This window comes from Camponotus vicinus, unplaced genomic scaffold (genome assembly GCF_025532165.1).
Source record: "Camponotus vicinus isolate PSW18456_S1 unplaced genomic scaffold, iyCamVici1.0 SCAF_5, whole genome shotgun sequence".
NCBI classification, from domain to species: domain Eukaryota; kingdom Metazoa; phylum Arthropoda; class Insecta; order Hymenoptera; family Formicidae; genus Camponotus; species Camponotus vicinus.
Window position 1 is genome coordinate 13,993,542 of NW_028141977.1, and position 20,746 is coordinate 14,014,287.

A 20,746-nucleotide genomic window follows, 5' to 3' on the forward strand; every position below is an offset into this window, starting at 1 on the left:
TTTATTTTATCAATTTTCGTTTCAATATCAAAAACGTCATATCGCATAGAAGTATGACAAATAGGAAGATAGCAAAAGCTTCAACTATTGTATTAATAGTAATTGTGCAAAATGTAATCGCTCTTCGTAATCGCTTGTGATGTGTTTTTAGTCTTTAAGGGAAAATTCAAATTAATGTGGAAAGTCGAGGTAAAATTACGACGCAATAACATATTAACGATCTCTCTCAAACAAATCCAAATGTGAATAATAAGAACAAATATTCACGCGTAAACAGCTAAAAAGCTTCAAACTCACTTCACGCGATGGTTTGCACGCTTGATTTTTCTTTCTTTCTCTTCTCGCAGCCCTTCTTTGTTGACCCAATACATTCCCGAGATTATACGGTTTAAGGAACCTCGCGTGCGTGCACGTATGCACGAATATGCAGGTGCACTTAGCTTCCTGATGCCGCGAGCGTCGTTCCCGATGTCGGATGATGCCTCGGGCGCGCTTTACCCTCGAGATTCCTTTCCGCATGGAGAAGAGAAGCGTTCCTTGGGATTTCGCATTCTTTCGCGGGGACCTAGCTTTATATGCGGAGAACTCGTCTCTCGTTGTGTGGATTTTTTAACGGTAGTTTAAAAAAAAAATATGCGCTTGACGCAAGCACATGCCGTAAGACGCTCCACTTTTGGGATAAAAACGGATTAAAAAAAAAAGAGTTTCTGCGTTTCTTCACCGCCTACGATTTTTCATGCTACGTATGATATGAAGAAACTTTTAGTAATCGAATGAAAAAAATATTGAATCGATAAATTAATTGACATTATTAGGATTTTCGCAGATCTTTATATTAATAATTAATTTTCAAGGCGTTGGAAATGAAAAATATATTAAATAAAAAATTCCTTTTTTTTAATGAATCGGATTTAAAAGAGGTTTATATAATTTATGCGGGAATTATAATAAGAAATTTTTTTTAAATAGAAATTTTAATCAGAAATGTGTGTGTATTTTATATAATTGATTGTCATCAGTTCAAGACATTCTTTGACATATAAATATTTCCGCATAAAATACCAACGGCGAAGTTTAGAGCAGTACAAAAGGCGCAAAACGGAACTCGAGTTACGTCGCGTAGGTGTAGGCACGAAACAAATAAACTTTTCGGCGCTCTTGCGGTGAGGTCTCCGCTACTTTTTCCTTCCTTCCTCTCACATATTTCTGCTGGTTTCTACCGATTTTTGCCATTGTTGGTTCTTCTGCGCAGTAGCTTTTCCGTCGAAAATAAACTATTTTGTTGCCGATTGCGGTAAACTGTGTCCAGGTATACGTTAACAATGAATTACCTAGAAAACGTTTTGACTATACTCGTTTTTCGTTAATTTCGTTACCATCATAATTGCTAATTTGCATATGATGAGAAATGAATTCTCGGCGAAACAATTATGTAAAATATAAATAAAATCCCTTTGAATATAATTAACAAAACTTGCCCATATTTAACGTGTTATTTATTTCGTTATGCAACATTATTTGTAAACGGTTGTATTGTCCGACATAAATTTACTCTGATATTTTAAACACCTGTGAACAGAAAAGCAATTAGTGCATCGAAATAAATGAAAACTGACGCATCTGTGGAATGCTTCTGATTTAGGAATATTTCCGATGCCGTATGTACGCAGAGAGAGATGTATTTCACAAAAAATCAACTTATTCGTTATGCCGTTCACTGAACGGGTGGACGTGAAATTGCAACAATTTCAAATTCGTGTACTATTCCTATGTCGAATATTTTTCGAAAAATTCGTCAAAGCGATGAATTATTCCACACTGTTTTTTTTTATAGACTAGCAGTAAAAAAAAAGATTGAAAATTGCAAAAACCAATCAAGCGTAAATTTGAATTATTTCAATTAAAAAGATAAAATGCACATACACATTGCTAGCGAAACTTTGCAGTACTTTGATATTTTATTTTAGCTAAGTGATATCTAACAATGCCGCATAACAATTTTTTTTATTTTAACGATATTAATTTCTGCATTGAAAATGCAAATTAGCAATTTATTATTACATAAGTTATTTCTCTACTATTTATGAGAAGAAAAAATCTCGAATATTATTGATTCTCATTAAATTTAAGAATTCTAATAATATTATGAGTTAAATTTATATAGTCTTACTCATTATTCATGTATTAATGAATATAGAAGCAAATTCCTAGGTGGAAATTTCACTATTCTATTTTAAAATCTATTAGCAGATTATTTTTTTTGTCAATCTAATTTATGTGACTGAAAATTTATTTCTGTCCAGCTGTGTCTACAACTACCTAATAAATCTATATATCGCTGTTTTATATAGCTACTCTGTAAAACTTACATATTCGACACAATTTCATGTTCATGAAAAATTTTTCTCTTCGTGATATAGCTAAATTAACTATTTCTTAAATATATATATAATTAATTTTAAATCTCATTAGTTTTGTTCACGTATTGCTATACAAGCCTCCAATTTAAATCGTTAGTTATTTACTGCTTTTTCTTTATTAATAAACTATAATTCCAATGTAAAATTTAAAAAATTACAACAATATAATCCGATTTATTCTATTTACTCTCTCTTTATTTTATTTACTTATTATCTATTTTCGGAGCGAAGAAAAATTCGTTATTTTTAATTTTTCTATATATCTTTTTATCTGATTAAAATAATCGAGAGAATTAATTTTTTTAATATAAAAGTCTCTCCCCTATTTTAATGCCTAAATGAACGATCAATCTTTTTAATTAAACAAAATTAAACGAAGATATTATCGACATATATGTGTGTGCGTACGTGTGCGTGTGTGTCATTCTGATGTAATTCAGAGGAATATGCGCTTACACATATTTGATATATACGTGCAGATACAGCTGTCTTATAACTCTCCACGCTTTCCGAAGACGCTTATAAGCGTAACCGCAGACTGCTGCTCACCTCGCAACTTATAACGTGCCGATTTCACCGCAGAAACGTTGCACGTGTGAAAGTCAGGACGTCCGGTTTTTCGAAAGAAAAACTCGCGCGCGGATAACATAATTATAACGGTTCGCTCTCTGACGGATTTTTGATTATAAATCATTCTTGTTCAGCGAGCATACGAAAGTAAAACTTGGATTTTTTCATACAAACATTTCTTTATTCAGTATTTTTAAGCGAAATACAGCTTTTTAGAGAATATGAGACAAATCTTTTCAATGAATATAAATAATTAATTAATTAAAATTATAATTTAAGAACAGAAATCTATAAATATATATAATGATAAAAATTTCTGATTTAATAATACTTAAAATTTTTGAGAAGAGTGATATAAATAGTATTTAATATTATATGAATGATATAAATAGTATTTAATATTATATGAATGATATAAATAGTATTTAATATTATATGAATTATAGTAATTGTGTTTGCTTATCAGTATTGCATGAACAGAATTGAATTTTTATTTTAAAAAGTGAAGTTGGAAATTAGAATACGATTAAAGTATACGACGTATAAAAATACGACGAATATTACATTATTTTTATAGCAATTTCAGATATATTAGTACTTGATAAAATTATTATTTATATTTGAAACGTACAATAAATATTTTTGTTTGTTTTCAAATAACTATAACATCGTATTTTTTAGTGAATTTTTGCGACACAATCGTATAATACAATATTTATTTTAGTCTATATGTGACAATCACTGTCTGCATTATAGGTGCACCCACGTCGCCGTCATCCTGACCTGCCCGAGAAATCCTCATGAAAGACTGGGAACTCAGTACTCAGAATAGCATCGGTATCGTAGCATTTCTTTTTTTATTTTTTCTCCTTAAATGGCTCGCTTTAATCGGGCCTTCTTTTTCGGAATAAGTTGTACTCTCTTTTTCTCTCTTTCTTGTCTTTTGCATCTGTTTTCTTATTTAGATACTGGGTAAAATATGGTGATGGTGATATAACAAATGCCACTAAGATTTTCTAATTAGCGGTAACGTAATTATAATAACGATGAAGAGTGAAACAACACGCTGTGATGCTATAATTTTTATCTTACTGTGTAATATAATTTTGCTATATAATTTTATCGTCTCTTTTTTTTATTTTCGACAAGACATGAAAATATTTCATCAAATCAAAATATTCAAAACCGGTATACGCTTGTTTTCTATTACATAAAACTCATTGGAATCGAGACACGTTCGCAGAATCTGCTGGTCACCTTAATCGCGTGCGATCTTTCCGATACATAATTGCCGTGCAACTCCTTTTTTATTGTTTTTTGATGATCGCGAGGAAGTTATATCGCGGACCAATAACTACTGTCCTTTCGTAGAATCCACGAATCCTTCTCCGTGCTCCTCGCCCCCGCCCCCGCCGTTGCTGCCTCTGCGTCGAGAATAGCCGCAACCGCGAATTACTTCGCAATTTCCCGAAATTGCGCAATCCGTGCGGGCTAATGGCCGCCGGGCCGCCACAGCGGCGAGGAACCGGGAACAGGTGGGAGAGGTGGAGGGGAACGAGGAAGGGGGAGGCACGGAGGAAGGGCGGTAGCCGACGAGGAGACCATTAATTAAGCAAAATCATAAACTCGGCCCCGCCGAGCGTATGCGCACTCGCGCGCGAGTCGTGCATTGAAAAATATAAACGCGCCGCGACCCGTTACTTTCACGAACGAGGAGCCGCTGCCCTCGCTGCTCTCTTCGCTAATCGTTACCGAGCTCTCCTCTCTGTTGCGGTTTATATCGGAGAGAAGGAGAGAGAGATATATTGCCGGCGACACGCTCCAGGAGGCAATTGGGGTTGAATCATTCGGCTAAATCGTCGAATGGTACCGTTAGCGTTCGCTTCTCCGCCGCGATTATCGTGAAATTGTGTTAACCTGGGCCGAGCGGTCGCAATTCGCGAAAAATCGCGCTACTTACGTTGCGTTTAATTCTCCTGAGGATTGTGTCGAATTAAAATTGTAAATTTATTAGGATATTTAATTAGGATTTAAGAAAGATCTTTTTTCTCTTATTCTTTTTGTTTTCTTTGTAATATATTTATTGACCAAATTGATGCTCGTGTTCCCAGAGCAAAAGTTTGATTAAATGTTATTTTTTTGCATTTAAGATTTAATTTGAAATATATTTGTAAAGAGAGCATTAATCTTTTGAATGAAAATTCGATTGAAGTAAAATCTATTCGCTATAAAAACTCATTCACTTCTCAAGTTTGTATAGTCTGTATATCTTTTTTTAAATTTCTGTTTATAAATATTCAAATGTTATTAATATCTTGATAGATTAGAATAAAAATTAACTGATTAATCAAAAAAAATTATGAGAAAGTTTTCATATTAAATTATCTCCGATTATACTTCCTATCTTTATATTTTTTTTTAAATAAAAAAAGAGGATATATTTTCATTATATAAATGTTACTTAATCTGAACTTTATGAAATAGGTTCACGTGTGACCTGTTTATATTTTTAGCAGGTTATATTTAATATACAGGTTTTGCGCATTGTTGCGCAAGCGGCACTAAAATGTCCAAACCCGATTATATCCATGCTGTAATATGATAACTAAACGAAAAACATTTTTCATGATTATAGCAGGTTTTGTAGAAATTATGAAATGTTTTGCTTGAAGAGTAAATCAATTAATTATTCGGGGCGGCCTCTCTTATGCGTATTTCTTAGGGAAAAAAACCGTATATCAAATAATTAAAAGTGGCAGGTAAATGTCACCGCGCAATCGTGTGATAAATTTGCACAAACTCTGACGCAACTAAACAAGATTTTAATGGCGCTAATGACCATCGGATTTGTCGACGGTGCTCGCTTCGGTAACGACACGATAAGCCTCGTTGCGAAACACACTCGAAACAGGTAAATTGATCCGAACGTATCGACGTACGTTTCACACCACTATGATACGTAGTGTGCCTTTATGACGCGTTACAACGCGAATGCATGCAAAAGTGCAGAGATATAATCTGACGGAATATTTTATACTTTAGATTCATAAAAAAATTACAAAAATCTTTTAATAGTTCTATAGTGTCCAAGAAAAATTTATGTAACATTTGTTAAATAATTAGAGAGCATCAGAGAAAGAAAGGAGAGAAAGAGAGAGAGAATTTTAGAAAATCTAAATTTGATAATAAATATTTACATAAATAAATATTTACATTACCTTTTACACAGCATGGATTATTTTGTCATGTATTGTACAGAGTACATTTTTAAGCAATACACGCTTTGAATTTTGTAGCGCTTTCTTTTGATTCCTGAGCGTATATGATTTTTAAATATCATAATTTTTGTATTTACTTGTATCATCATTTCGTTATATCCTACTTGCGTATTTTTTATTTATATTCGCTCATTATTGTTAATATTTTAGATTATTATTTAGTTTCACTAAAAATTTCGAAATAAGTGCGACGATGCTTTACGAATTTCTAACTCATTACTAATTAAGTAAGATAAACTTATTGATTATTTACTTCAACATCGTGATAAAATCAAGTGTCTTGAATACTTTATTAAGTATTTATTATTAAAAATAAAAGATAAATATTTAAATAAATGCATAGGAGATTTCACGCCTTTACTTTATAATAAAGTATAAAATTATAAAATACATGATTTAATAACTTTCTGCACAAAAGAAAGAAAATAAAATAAGTGAATTCGATATATTTGCATATTTAAATCTCTAAGTGAATGTTTAATGACGAAAATGATGAAAAGTCATTGAAATCATAATCTTGAAAACATATGTTAGATTAAAATCATTGGGTCCAAGTCCCTTTTTCTAAAAATTTCAGTTTAATATTTTAAAATCGCATATCTCTGGAAAGAAGAGCGCCACAAAATTTAAAGCGTATTATTTGAGAATGTACTCTTTACAATATATATAAAAAGGAAAATATAAGTGTTGTGTAATTAATTGTGTAAATTGATATTAACATTTATCAGATTTTTAACTCTAAGTTTTAAGAAACATTTATATCTACTAAATTTTTTCTTTAATTTCCTATCCTATACATGCATTTTATATACGATGTATAAAGATTACCAATATAGCTCCTTTATAAATTGTATATATTTTTTACAAACAAGCTATTTTAAATATTACCAATATTTTAAGAGAAAAGAGAAGTTTTTTGCAAATCCAAAATGGTTTCTTTGCAAAACCATTTGCGTCTGCTGAAGAATTGAATACACCGATGAAGTAGATACACCGTAAAGTAAAAATAAAATAGAGCGCGATGTTACAATAGCGCGGTGTTACGACGAGGCGAGGTTTTGTCGCACAAAAACGTGGGACCCGCTGTTTAAAACAAGGCACTGTAAAATCGATTTTCCACGGTATAGTTTTAACTTCGTGAACGGCGGCATCTCGACGATTGTGCAAAATCCAGCTCGTGCACGGTGCATATGTATATATCGGGAATAGGTTCACATATATATCGCTCGACGTTGTATAGTACGTGCAGGAGAGCCGGGCCTCGAGGTGTATCGAGGTCGACCGGTTCTCCAGCAGCCGTCAGTCGTTAAGGGACATTGCGACACACGTGGTTGCGCGCGCGTGGTTGTTCCTCTCGTCCCTCCATCTCCCGTTCTCTTCCTCTTTCTCTTTTCCTTCTCGCCGCAGCGAGAACGAGAACTTTAGGAATTGCAAATAAATTGTTGTTGTAGCCACGTACGTTACGTCAGGTAATCGGGACGTCCCTTCCTTGAGACGATAAATCGCGATCGATCCTTTATGACTCTGTAATCAATTACGTCATGATATCTTTGATATTTTTGATAGACCACTGTGTGATTAACGTCGCTATTTTATTTTTTAAATAAAAATTTAAATCGTGTGAGATCGATGCTGCGGTTTACTTCACGTCGACAATGTTGTTACTATTATTTTTAAAGCCTTGGAATAGTGGACCTTCGCGCATTCTTCGTAGTAAATGATATTCTGTAGTTTATTACGCATCGCATTGCCAGGCGGCGAAACGTCTTCGTCGTAGATCTTTCAGTGGTGCGCGAATGAAGATGAAACCGGAGTAAATGAGCGCGGGCGGGTATTTTTCTTGGCAGCGGTTCCCAATTTTACGTCCAACCTCGCGACGTCTCTAAAACCCTTGCTTCCCTAACTCAAAATGAGCAAGACCAGAGCAGTGTTATTTGTATATGATGTTTAAATCGTATTTATTTCTGATACTTTTCGTTGTAAAATAAAATCTAAAAGCCCATTTATTTGCATAAAATCATTTTAAATTTACAGAAAATGAAAGGAAAAAGGCGAAGACATGCAACTGCGAGTTCGTGATTTCGATACTTTTCAGACGCGCTTAAGTCGATGGTAAGAGTCTGATCATAAAACTCGGAAAACACTCGCACTGATCGACCGATACGCGCAGCAATTTAATTTAAGATTATATCAGCTGTTCGAAAAAATATGAAAAAAATGATGCGGAAGGTATATGGCCAGGATAAATAATAAATTATTAAGAGTTGTATTGCAACAAATATGTGTGCGTGGTATGTGATCTACACCTGGCGATTAAACAAGACAATTAAGCGCTTTCAATGGAAGGATAAGAACGCGCGGCTGGTTCCTAGAGAAAATAAAAATGTAATTGAAAAGCCTGAACCGTGTAGAAAAATCGGGATAGATAACGTGTGGGAACAATCTCTGTTCTTTGTTTGATTCATTTTTATGAATTCGTAAATATCATTATAAAGGGGGCTCTACTTTGTACAGAACAAAAAGAAAATTTACGATGTATTGAATTAACACACAGGATACCTGTACTATGTGTATCTCAATCAAGCAGATTTTCTCCTTTAAAAAAAAATATTGTACTATCCTATGCATTTGAGATATAAAAAATAAAAAATCTAGTATTTCCACACGTCGATTTTATTTTAACAAAATTATTACTTGAATTAATAACAATTAATAATATTTATAAAGTCGAATTACAAAGATATCGAAAAAAGGCATTTGATTAAACTTTTATTAAGGAAATTGAACTGAAATTATTATAATAATTCCACCTTCGGTGAACAATTGCATACATATGTTCGTATCTTTATTAAAATGTCTTTCACTTATATATTTCGAGAATTAAAAATTCAATCATATATTGATAAAATGTGCGAAATCGAAAAAGACAGAATTCTTTTTATCTTTAAAAAGACAGATCCCCTTTTACCTTTGTCAACAAGGACGAAAAGAGAACGCGTTTTCCGAAGGACTCGGGACATCTCATGCATAGTTTCAGATAAGGATAATTATGGCCGGCGGGCGTTCCGATACAACAGTTACGCATAGTGGAAATGTCTATAACTATTTAACGGTTTCCCCAACACAAGCTACATTGATATCACAGTCGGCTGAACGTTGTGAGGTAATTAACCCCGGAGTGCCCCCGGGGATATGCCGCGGGGCTACTCACGTCATTAACAGCCGCAAATAATTAATTGTTAATTAAATAATTATCAGTTACCAGCGAATCGGTTATTAACAATCGATGAACCATGCATGGAGCGATGTTCCGGGCAGATGCTTAGAATACATGTAAATTGATCAACGACATATATCGCCGACCAAGAGCGCGCCAATCTATAAGCGCATTTATCGCAAGAGATATATCGCGATGTATTACTTAATATTTAAAAATATTTGATTATTAAGATATGAGAGAGTTATCTAAATTTTATCTTATTTATTATTTTTTTGGAAAATGCTTAAGTACTACAAAAAAATTTTCATTTACGTAGTTTATAAAAATAAAATTTACGTCAAATATAAAAATATTATAAATTATATTATATTAAATTTAATTTTGTGTGAATTGAGGTAATAAAATTAAATTAATAAAATTAAATTAAAGCAAAGAGTTAAATTTAGCAAAGGAAATTATAAATATGTATAAATTTTATTTTAAAAAAATTATATTTTAAAAATTCAGTGTGCATATATTAACATTTAATTATTAATCATTAAAGTATAAACAGGAGATATAATTAATTTTAGATGACAAAAGAATGAATACAATTTTGAATAATTAATACCGATTTGTGATTTTCTCTAAATTAATGATGTGTCTCATCTCATTTTCCTGTTATTAATTTACCAGTGTAATTTGATAGTCATCAATTACTTTTTCGTGCTTCTGTTTTGCGATATTCCAACTTACATGACTAAAAAAAGTACTTTTCGATTTTTATGTAAAACAACTCGTATCGGGAAAGTGGCAAAGCAATCCTACTTCTCGTGCATCTCTCGTTTATCGGTGATTTACCGCGCTGTGTGTGAGGGCAAACAAACGCGGCCGATCGTCGACGGTAACATTGTGGCGAGACACGATAAGGAGCGCGATGAAAGCTGCTTAAGGCGTCCGGTCAGGGAGCATTTGATTCGCGCGCGCGCGCACCATGGGATCCCTGGAAAATCCGGTCGAACCGGACGGGAACGCCGCGTCGTGTCGATGCGTCGCTCTCTCCCGCCGAGATCAAAGGCGAGGCGAATCTCGACAAAGAAACCACTCGCGAGCGGAAAGAGGCGGATGACAACGCGAGGGATAAAGAAGAGGGTGGCGGGGTGACGATGGGGGAAAAGGGATGACGACGATTTCTTCTCGTCTCTGTTCCGCTGAGAAATCACACGAGGATGTACCGACGATCGTTAGGGCGATCGGAAAGGGGGAAACGGGGTGGGTTCTTCGGGAAGACGACAAAAAGGAGGAGGAGGAGGGGGCTGCTGGTCGTTTGTTTGTTGCGACTCTTAATGGCCGTTCTCGGACGACTTCGTAATTGGCGCGTTTGCACGCGCTCTTTGTACACCGCGTCCCTCTTTCTCTCTCCTTTTACCTCTTTCTTTGATTTCTTTCTCTTTTGGTTCCTCCCTCCCCCACTTCGTCCGCCGTCGCGCTTGTCGCCCCTTCTTTTTTCACGGGTCGACGGCGTCTCGTTCCTTTTTCCGTCGTCGCGACTTACGTGCCACCCGCTTCGTATGTTTTCTCAAGCTCGTTGACGCGTCGCGTCGCGTCGCCTATCGTCTTCTCTTACTGCCATTCTCCTCCGTTTATCCAGTCGTTTACCGCTCGTGAATACGCATTCGCGATTCGAGAAGGCGACACGCAGCCGCGTTTCGTTGAAATCGCTCCCTGTCGCGACTCCGCCGATGATCTTTCGCCGCCTTGCGGTCTGACTACGCTCGTCTTTTTCCACTCGCGCTCGCTCTAATTCAGTTATTAGTAACCCCGCATTTCAGACGCTCGACTATTGTGACTCGTATAAATAAGTCGCATGCATTTGCTTATTTTTATCAAAATTATCATTAGATATTTCTCATCGACAACTTATTTTTAATAAAAAAAATAATTTAATCTGTAGTGATTTTCTCTATCTCTAACTTTTTGAGAAATTATTTCACAATGCAATAAATTGTACAACTGCCTGACATTTTTTCTCGAAACTAACTTTTTAGGATTAAATTTTAATATCGACTTTTAGAAATATTCTGTGCGATTGTTTTCTTTATTATTTAATTGATATAAATACATCTTGAAACTCTACAATTTTACATTATAACATCGTTAAAAATTTCATCACTTTTGTCATCGGACACACGTGATGGCAACACGATCGGTTTCAAATTGCAGTTTCACGTATTCTCTTTGTCGGTATATTCAATTTTAAGGGAACTGTATTATATGGATTCTGTCCCTCGCACGTACGAATTCCACGTTGGGGGATTGCTTTTGTGCGCGCGTAACGCGGCCGCGTACAAGCAGTAATACGTAACTCGTGTCGTCGTCGCTCACTAATGCCGCGAGCGGGAATCGTATTTATACGGCAAGTTATCCCCACAGCTGCAGGTACACACCGTAACATAACTTTCCACCCCCGGGATACGCTCGTGTGACCGCACTCGGCGACCCCCGGCGACCCCCGGCGAGCGATTGCCGGCCGAGCGGTTCTCGAGATTGGCGATGGTGGAGGATTAATCGAGCTCGCACAATAAATGATTCCCGCTTGTCGCTTGTCGCTCCCGCGAGCTCATCCCCTCAAAAGAGAAACGAGATTTGTCGCCCGTCTATCGGAATAAAGATTTCCTTGCATCCTTGCAATGCATCCCGTTAAAGACGCGCAATGATTCGTGCTGATGAATAATTTCGTGTATACGCATGTAAATAGGTATAGATAAATTGGTAGATATGAGTGAATCGGCTATAAAAACTTGGACTTAAACATGACATTATATATAATACACATAATTTTTTTTTACTAATTATTGACTAGCTGCATACATTATTTCAATTGCATTAATTTGTATAATATTTAAGATAGAAATAAAGAAGCCAAAATTTAGTAGATTTTTAATATTATCGTATTCCAAAATTAAATTTATATATTAATCTATTTTAACTCCTCAATATCGGCACGACTTATGAAATTAAAATTATTTATGACACTCTTATCATCAAGAATTTTCTTTTAATTATATGAAAATGAATAATAAATTTAGATATGTGTGGTACAAATTATAAAATAAATTAATATTTTCAAAATCAAATTTCGAATATTAGCTCAAAAAATTAAAAATAATACACTCATTCTGATACAATGCGCAACACAATAGAGTTATAATATACGTCTATAAAATATAAATATATCCAAATGTGTATATATATGAACCAGTGTTTAAAATAATTGATATTATAAAAAATAATTATTGTTGAAATTTTTCATGTTTGTCCTTTAAACAAATGTTTAATAACAAATTGCGTAAATCTCGAAAAAATATTTGTCTATCAATTTTTATAAAATATTTATGAAATAAAAATTTGTTAATAAATTTTATCTAAATAATGATAAATTTTTTAAACAATGTTGAAATAATTTATATCTTTTTATATGCAAATTTATATATATACATTTACATAAATTATTATTAATATTTTAATAAATGTTTTATAAATATTTTTTAGAAAATAAAATATTTTATATGCATATTATATAATGCAAAATGAATTACTGCAACGAGATAAACGAGCAATTAACTTTACAAAAGTAACAAATAATAAGTTAATTATCAATTACTTATTCCACGATTGTTCCGCCATCGCTCGATGCTTTCTCAGATTATCTTCTCTTCTCTTTTTCATCCTTCTTCGCTTCATAGCACTCACACAACAGTCATTTGCGAAAACACGATTAATTACGATCATGCACATATTAAACAATAGAATACGAGAACCATGCCGTACTTTGTTTTGTATGTTAAACGCGTGCGACACACATTTTGATATATCGTATTGGGACAATAACGCGACACATGAAACTACGCATCATACGAAACTACCATTCATTCGGTACTCGAAAATTGTGCAACCAAATTCACGCTTCAACTTGTCAATGGTATCTCTGTTGTTAGCAAATAATACAAGTTCGTATTTTAAGACAATTTTACTATCTCGTATTATAATACAAGTAAATAAATACTCGCGGATTGCAATATTCAAAATAATTAAGTTTGTCAATTACTCGCACAATCTATTAACTTTGAGCGAATAAATCTTATGAAATATATGTTTTGATAAATTACAATGATGTAGAAATGTCAAATTTATATAAATAGAAAAATAAATTATCGTACTTATTAATTAATTATCGCGTTCTGATATCGCCGGAATTCCATTTATCTCGTTTATAGCAATACATTATTAAATACCGAAAAATTCAAGAATGACACAATAACAGCATTCTTAAATTGTACAATATTAAGCGAGTTTAATTAATGATTAATTAAGATATAATATCATATCATCCGAAAATATACAATTAAAATTTAATATTACAGTGATGCAGTTCAAAATAATTGTAATATTAATAAATGGTAGACATATCATGACTTCCTGTCATTTGAATCATTCGGTTCGTTGATATGTGTATTTTATTACTCTGTTTTCTCGATCCGGAAATGAGCAAATTATATTTAAATCAACGAAAATATATCATAGCACGATGCGAAATATATTTCAAGCAATAAAGAAATAATTATCATTTTAAATATTAGAAGGAAATAAATAATATAAAATTATATCTCTTCTTTACACACACTTATGAGTTATTAAGTGTGAAAATTATTTAATCATACGAGATGATAGCTAATTATAAGCTAATTATAATATATTATAGAATTAATTGCAAGTCATCTTTTAGTATCTATCGCGATCGCGTATTTCAGGAAATTTAATTATAAGTAACTGATTTATGTAATAAAGTTTCATGTATTAAAATTTATACATTAAAGTTTATTTTATGTATTAAAGTTTCACACTTTAAAATTCGGTCATTCGATTTTGCAATTCGTCTATTGCTTTCAATCCAAACAAAATTTTGCTAAATTAGAAATAAAGAATTTTCGGATATTGCATAGTAATATATGAATCATAAAATTAATGACTAAAGTATCGAAAAATATCATATGATACATTTATTAATAATTAATTTAAAATTAAAAAATATTTAACGATATTTTCCATGAATTTATTTTATAGCATGCTAAATATAATAACCAAGTAATACGTTAAGTGTAATATTATATTGTACGTGGCAAAAAATGTGTGTGTATAAACTTCCACACGGTATTCAGTGTTTCTTGCGGCATGTAAACAATAGCGTGGTGTAGAGCGCTCTATTATTTACATGCCGTATCCTTGTAGTTAGTCGTGTAACGAGACTCGGGCCGGTAGGCAACAGCGTTAACCGCTCGTGCTATCATCGCATTATCTTCTGAAATACGCGATCACGAAGAATACTAGCAAATCGCAAGCGTTCTTTATGATTAATTGAAGATTGCCTTGCGCGATTAATTAATTCTCGCGACTGACGTTTCAAAAGCGTGTTGATAGAGAATAACAAATATAAATTATTGTTTTATTTCTCTCTCATTGGACACTGGGCATGTATCGCGTATCGCACTTTGAATGTTTCGATAGTTTAATTTGCTCATTTGCGAATCTTAAACGCAGAATAAGACAAATCATAAAATCAAATAATTTAAATAATAAAAAATAACAATACTGATATACAAATATACAATTGTTTATTAATATAATTATTACATATATAATACTCCGAATTCTGATTGTACATTTTCGGATGATATTTACATCTTTATTAATCATTTATTAACTTAACTCGCATAATATATTTCGCGGTATTAGAGTGAGATCGTCGATGTCATTCTTGAATTTTTCGAGGAAATTAATAAAGTTATGCAGACACGAATCGAACAATGACGCGATGCATTTAATTAATATAAGCGTAGTCGTCATTAATCCCGTATTTTAATTTATATTATTTACGTATTTTAAAATTGGCATTTGTACATCATAATTTGTCAAAACGCATATTTCCCGAGTTTTATTCATTCATAATTTATTACGTAAACGACAAAATTCGATAAAGTATTCTCGGGTCTACGTTCGGACATTTATCTTTAATTAATTCTCATTTATTAATAGAGAGACCAGTTATCTAAAATATGAGCCCGTCCTAATCTTAATGATAGACATAACGAGTTGGAGCCTAAACTAGTCGCACAATTTTCGTGTCATGTGACTGTAATTTCGTTTGATGTAATTTTCGTGTTATTTATTCTCGTCGTAATATAAAGTGTGTGTCGTATGCGATTAACATTGAGAATACAATACAAAGTGATCGCGTGATCGTCGTATTCTGTTGGTTAGTGCGCGCATGCATATAATTATGTGTGTTTTTGCGAGTGAAGTGTTGAAAAAGTGCCATGAACGAACAACAAAAGATGAAGCGAGGATAAAGGGAAGACATCGGATGACGGCAAAGCAATTGTGGAGTAAGCAGTATAGTTTATAACTTGTTTATTGTTTGTTCTTTTTGTGAAATTGATTGCTTTTTTATCTCTGCGATAATAATATATTTTATATTATTGTGTAATGCATATTCAATAGCCTAAATTTTATTTCGAAAAGTACTTCAAATTGATGAGATATTTATAATAATTAATATTTTTTTATAAAGATATATTATTTTAACATTGTTTAAGAGAAATTTATAATTAGATAAATTATAAAAGAAGTAAATTTTGTACTTCTTATATATTTTATATAAAAGTTGATAGAAAGAATTTTTTCGAGCATTATAAATTTTTTAATTAAATATATGTTTAAAGGACAAACGCGAAAAATTCAATTGCATAATATAATTATTTTTTGAAATGTTAATTGTTTTAACTTTGCGCTTTATATATATAACTTGGATATACTTGTATTTTGCAGATCAACGTTGTGTACACTACAACTCCGCCGTTGCGCATCGTACCGGTGAGTTGGATTGTTTCTGATATAATTTTGACATATTTTATAGAATTTTGAGATATGTGGATTTTTACGGAAATTATATTGATTATGACACAGCTGCAGCAATGAAATATTCTATATTAGTTCATCTCATAAATTGCTTCAGTTTATAATTTATTTTTATGTAGTTACATTGAAGAAAAATTGAAAAAGTGAAATTAATAAGAATGTAAACCCATAATCTTATATATTTTTCTATTAATTTTTTATATAAATCCACTACCTCGAAATTGATAGGCAGGCTTAAATAGACAAATTTAATATGTTTTAATCTTAGAATATGTATAATTGTTTACGGTTGGTGTTATCAACATCTATGAAGTTTAGAATATTACTTATTATCGATGTATTATTATTGATCGATTTATTTATTTACTGGCACAGTTTAATATTTTATTACATAATATAATATATTAATTATAAGATATACAAGTTCCTTGAAATTTATAAATGTGAAAAAATGATAGAAAATATATTTCAGACCAATAAACTATTGATTAACTTCTTTATGATTAAATACAAATTATATATATATTTAATGAAATGCGGAATTTAATCATAAAGAAGTTAATCAATGATGTATTTGCTTGAAATTAGCAATGTCCTTGATTGTCTTGCCCCTCAGACAAGCGCCATTACCCTCTGTTTTGCGGTTTTAGCGGTTTCGCGATGAGTAGGAGATCCTTCTATGCGAGAATCGCGCGATTTACTTCCTTATTGCAGACGATGAATCAACGTCTCATCAAAGTTGCGTTCGTGTGTTTTTCCCAGCGTCCAATAGCAAAACAATCTCATCTTTATTTTATAATATTTCATCGAATACGTCAGAACAATCCTTCAGCGGTATATTCTTGAATGAGTTTGAAGTAAACGATTCCTTAACGAGAAATTTATCTAGAAATAATTATTTTCGCACATTTAATTTTTCGCATATTAATCAAAATTGAAGTTAAAGTTCAGTTTTAAAATTATCAACAAAACATTTCTAAAATTTTTATCACAAAATTATTCAAAAAATATTTTTATTTTATCTTCATAAAATTTTGTCATCATTATTTGAATAGATACTATCATTTGAATAGATTATTAATTAATGTATTAACATATTAATTTTATATATATAATTTTCTTCGATGATGTGAGGAAAATATGAATAAATCTGAATCATTTTCAACAAATTTTTGTTTTGCGCATTGCATCTCAGTATCGTGCATTATAATTTATCTTAGCTCTCGTCGCGAACAACAGCAATATTAAAATATAGTGTTGGATTATTATAAGAAAAGTACAGAACCGCTTTTATTACGATGAGTCTGTGAAGCCTTGTTTGTCTTTTAGAAATTGTCATTTGGCATTGAAGCTTGCCAGATGTCAGTCCGATGATCTGCTAATGCTCGAGAAATGATGAGAATGACTCTCCTTTCTATGATAAAAATGCGAAAAATCTGTCTTTTAATGACTCAACACTGTACTGAACAAACGAGTAGATACCTTCGCAGACGGACAGTTCTTCGCCAGACGCACATGGCGTAAATTCCTGTCGGGATTTCTGTACCGATAGCCTTTCTCGCGCTTCGCTCCAACGAGGCGGATCTCTTTCCGCGTATGAATCATTGCGTTACGTTGCCAACGCGATGCATCGCGAATCGCGCGCATTTCCCCGGGAGACGGTTTGCTCGAGATTCGAGCTTAACTCGATGCGCTAGAAAGGAAAAGGACGAATTATCCTGTCGGAAGAACTGCCACGAAGAGAGAGGAAGAGAAAGAAAGAGAGAAAGGGAGAGAAACAGCTTCGTCGTTTCGCTCGACGGATTCCGTGTCGGACAAGAGCCGCGCTTTTTCCTCTCAGCTTGCCTTCGTCGCCACCACCTGTGAGCGCGGCTTAATGAATCGTAACCGCATTACCGTGTTGCGCAACCACGCGTGCATTACCATAATGTCCCGCGGTGACTAAGAACCTCCATCTCGTGCATCTGCGATATTAGCGTGTCCCGGCACAGTCTGTCCATGTCTTAAAGCACAAATGGACGAGCCGATAGGGACAGATGATGATTTTTCGATGTCTAAAGCTTATAAATTTTGAGGATCTCTAACATAAAAATCTTAAATCACGTATATATATCTCATTATCATTATATTTATTACAATACATTTATCGCAATTTGATTTTTTGTATTAATTATTAATCAATTGAATCTAAAATTAAATTTTATTTAAAGTTAGATTTATAAATCCTTAATTATTCGTGTTTTTTATTTTAGTTAAAAGTTTCTTACAAAAGAAAATCTTATTTAACATGTCTATATTTTGTCACTATAATTATTTAAATAATTAATATTTAATTAAATAAATAAAATTAATAATTTATTAACTATTAATAATTAAAATTAATGTTAATTTTCAATAGTTAATTTTGATTTATTAAATTAAAAACGTAAATCATTAATAAAAATAATTGAAAATAAGATTTACATATACTATTTATATACATATATTATTTATGTTCATTGTTTTAATATGACATATATATATTTGTGATTCTAGATTTTCATCAAACGCGAAAAAATATTGGGGTTAAATAATTGGTTTTTAATTAATTAAATACTTTCGTGCTTTTTTATTTCTCGAAATAAGAAAAACAGTTATGCAATTGGTTTCCAGCGACTCGTATGTAATGTGAGAAAAATTGCCAAGTTCTTCTTTTGAATAAAGTTATTTTAACGCTCCTTGTGAGACAGTTGCAAGTCCGTAGTACGACTTCCATTAATTTCCGTACACAGACCGTTCCTGAGATCCGGATGCGATAATAGCGCGTATTTCGCGGGCATCTCGCGTGCATCGATTATTTCCGCGTTGTATACACGATATTTATTTACCATTCCATATGCTTGAATGCGAGGAAATATACGCGCACACGCGTATATGTGTTTAAGCACGAAAAGAATTTGACAGCTACATGCACGGTCGAAGATCGGTGTAATTAATATCGCACAATCTTCACGCACATCGCATATCCGACGATGGAACGTTAAATTCCGAATGGTCTTTGCGAATCTAACACTTGCGCCGCGCAATTAACTATCTCGCTCGCGTGCATTTATCGCGTTTGTCTAATCCCCGGTAAGAGATATGGTGGAGTTTGTTTTTAGAAAAAACGCACATTCATTTTCTTTCGGATCACAGGTCACAATACTTGCTAGATACGCGTATAATTGCGTTTTTATAATACAATTAAGTAGATGTACAAAATGCTTAAAACTTTATTATGTGCGATTTAATCTTAATCTTAATGAGAGATTTGATATTCAATATTTTGTGTATTAAAAATGTCAAAAATCTACGTGGTGAAAAAGATCATAAATGATATTTTTCGTATTTATTTTATTCAGAGATATATATATCTTAAGCATATACAGCGAAGAAAAATCTAATATGTATAAAATAAAGAAAAAAAAATTTTAAACCATTTTGATCTTTTTAGTTAGTGTAGCCATAATTCTAACTTGGAAACAAGAAAATAAGACATCTGTTTTTAAATGTAATTTTTATTAACAACAATGCAATATACAGTTTAAAATATTTTTGGTTTCCTTCAAACAATTATAGTTATAATAAAATGATATACTTTGAAAATAATTTCCAAATAAATGATATAGTAACTATACATATACTACTACCTCACTCCGATCTGGAATTACCCATGAGGGGGAAATCTCTTCCTTTCACTTATCGAAAACGACGTGTACGAAAACAAGGAGTTTCGTCCGGATTTAATGGACACTCGACAAATTCGCACGGTATAACTGGAGACGAGTGAGACAAACGGGATAGAGAAAGTGGGGAAATCTGGAATATTAATAGAAGATCTCTGTGTGTCCTCTGGCTAATTTATCGCTTCCGTTTAGCCGAAGTAGCGACTAGTCTCTAGGTATTGAAACTTTGTCGGAGTCATTGTCCACTTATTTCTTGATTAATTTAATAATTTTTAGAATGGCTTATATTTTTGAAAGAATAAAAAAATAGAGTTATGGATATAGAAGTTAATAAATTATTCTTGATTTCTATTAAAAGGTCTAATAGAAGAGTTAAAATAAAATTTGGTATTCCTTACATTTAGATATTAAATCGGATATATCTTCTTCTACTTCGATTCGAGGACTGACCTTGGCACGAAATTCAAATTTATCGTACATGTATAATGAAGCGCCGCATTAAAGTATCAGTGAATCGTTTAATAAAGTAGAATTCTTAAATAAAACTCTTTAAATAAAAAAAGAATAGGCAAGAAAAGAAATAGAAAATATAGATACTAA

General features: G+C 32.5%; 1 protein-coding gene across 14 annotated transcripts in view; it reads left to right on the plus strand.

Annotated features, from left to right (window-relative positions):
* Scalloped (TEA domain transcription factor 1 homolog scalloped) overlaps positions 1 to 20,746 on the plus strand; it is a 157,810-nt gene that overhangs the window by 60,499 nt on the left and 76,565 nt on the right. For 4 of the 14 annotated variants that reach the window (XM_083098939.1, XM_083098938.1, XM_083098937.1 and 1 more), the window contains 2 exons: positions 3,747 to 3,827; positions 16,353 to 16,397. The exons of 3 other annotated variants lie outside the window; for them this stretch is intronic. In XM_083098939.1, the coding sequence (XP_082955065.1) occupies positions 3,791 to 3,827; positions 16,353 to 16,397 (82 nt within the window). In that variant the 5' untranslated portion in view covers positions 3,747 to 3,790. The remainder of the gene's footprint in view (positions 1 to 3,746; positions 3,828 to 16,352; positions 16,398 to 20,746) is intronic. 7 more of the 14 variants (XM_083098934.1, XM_083098949.1, XM_083098935.1 and 4 more) reach the window with 2 other exon arrangements.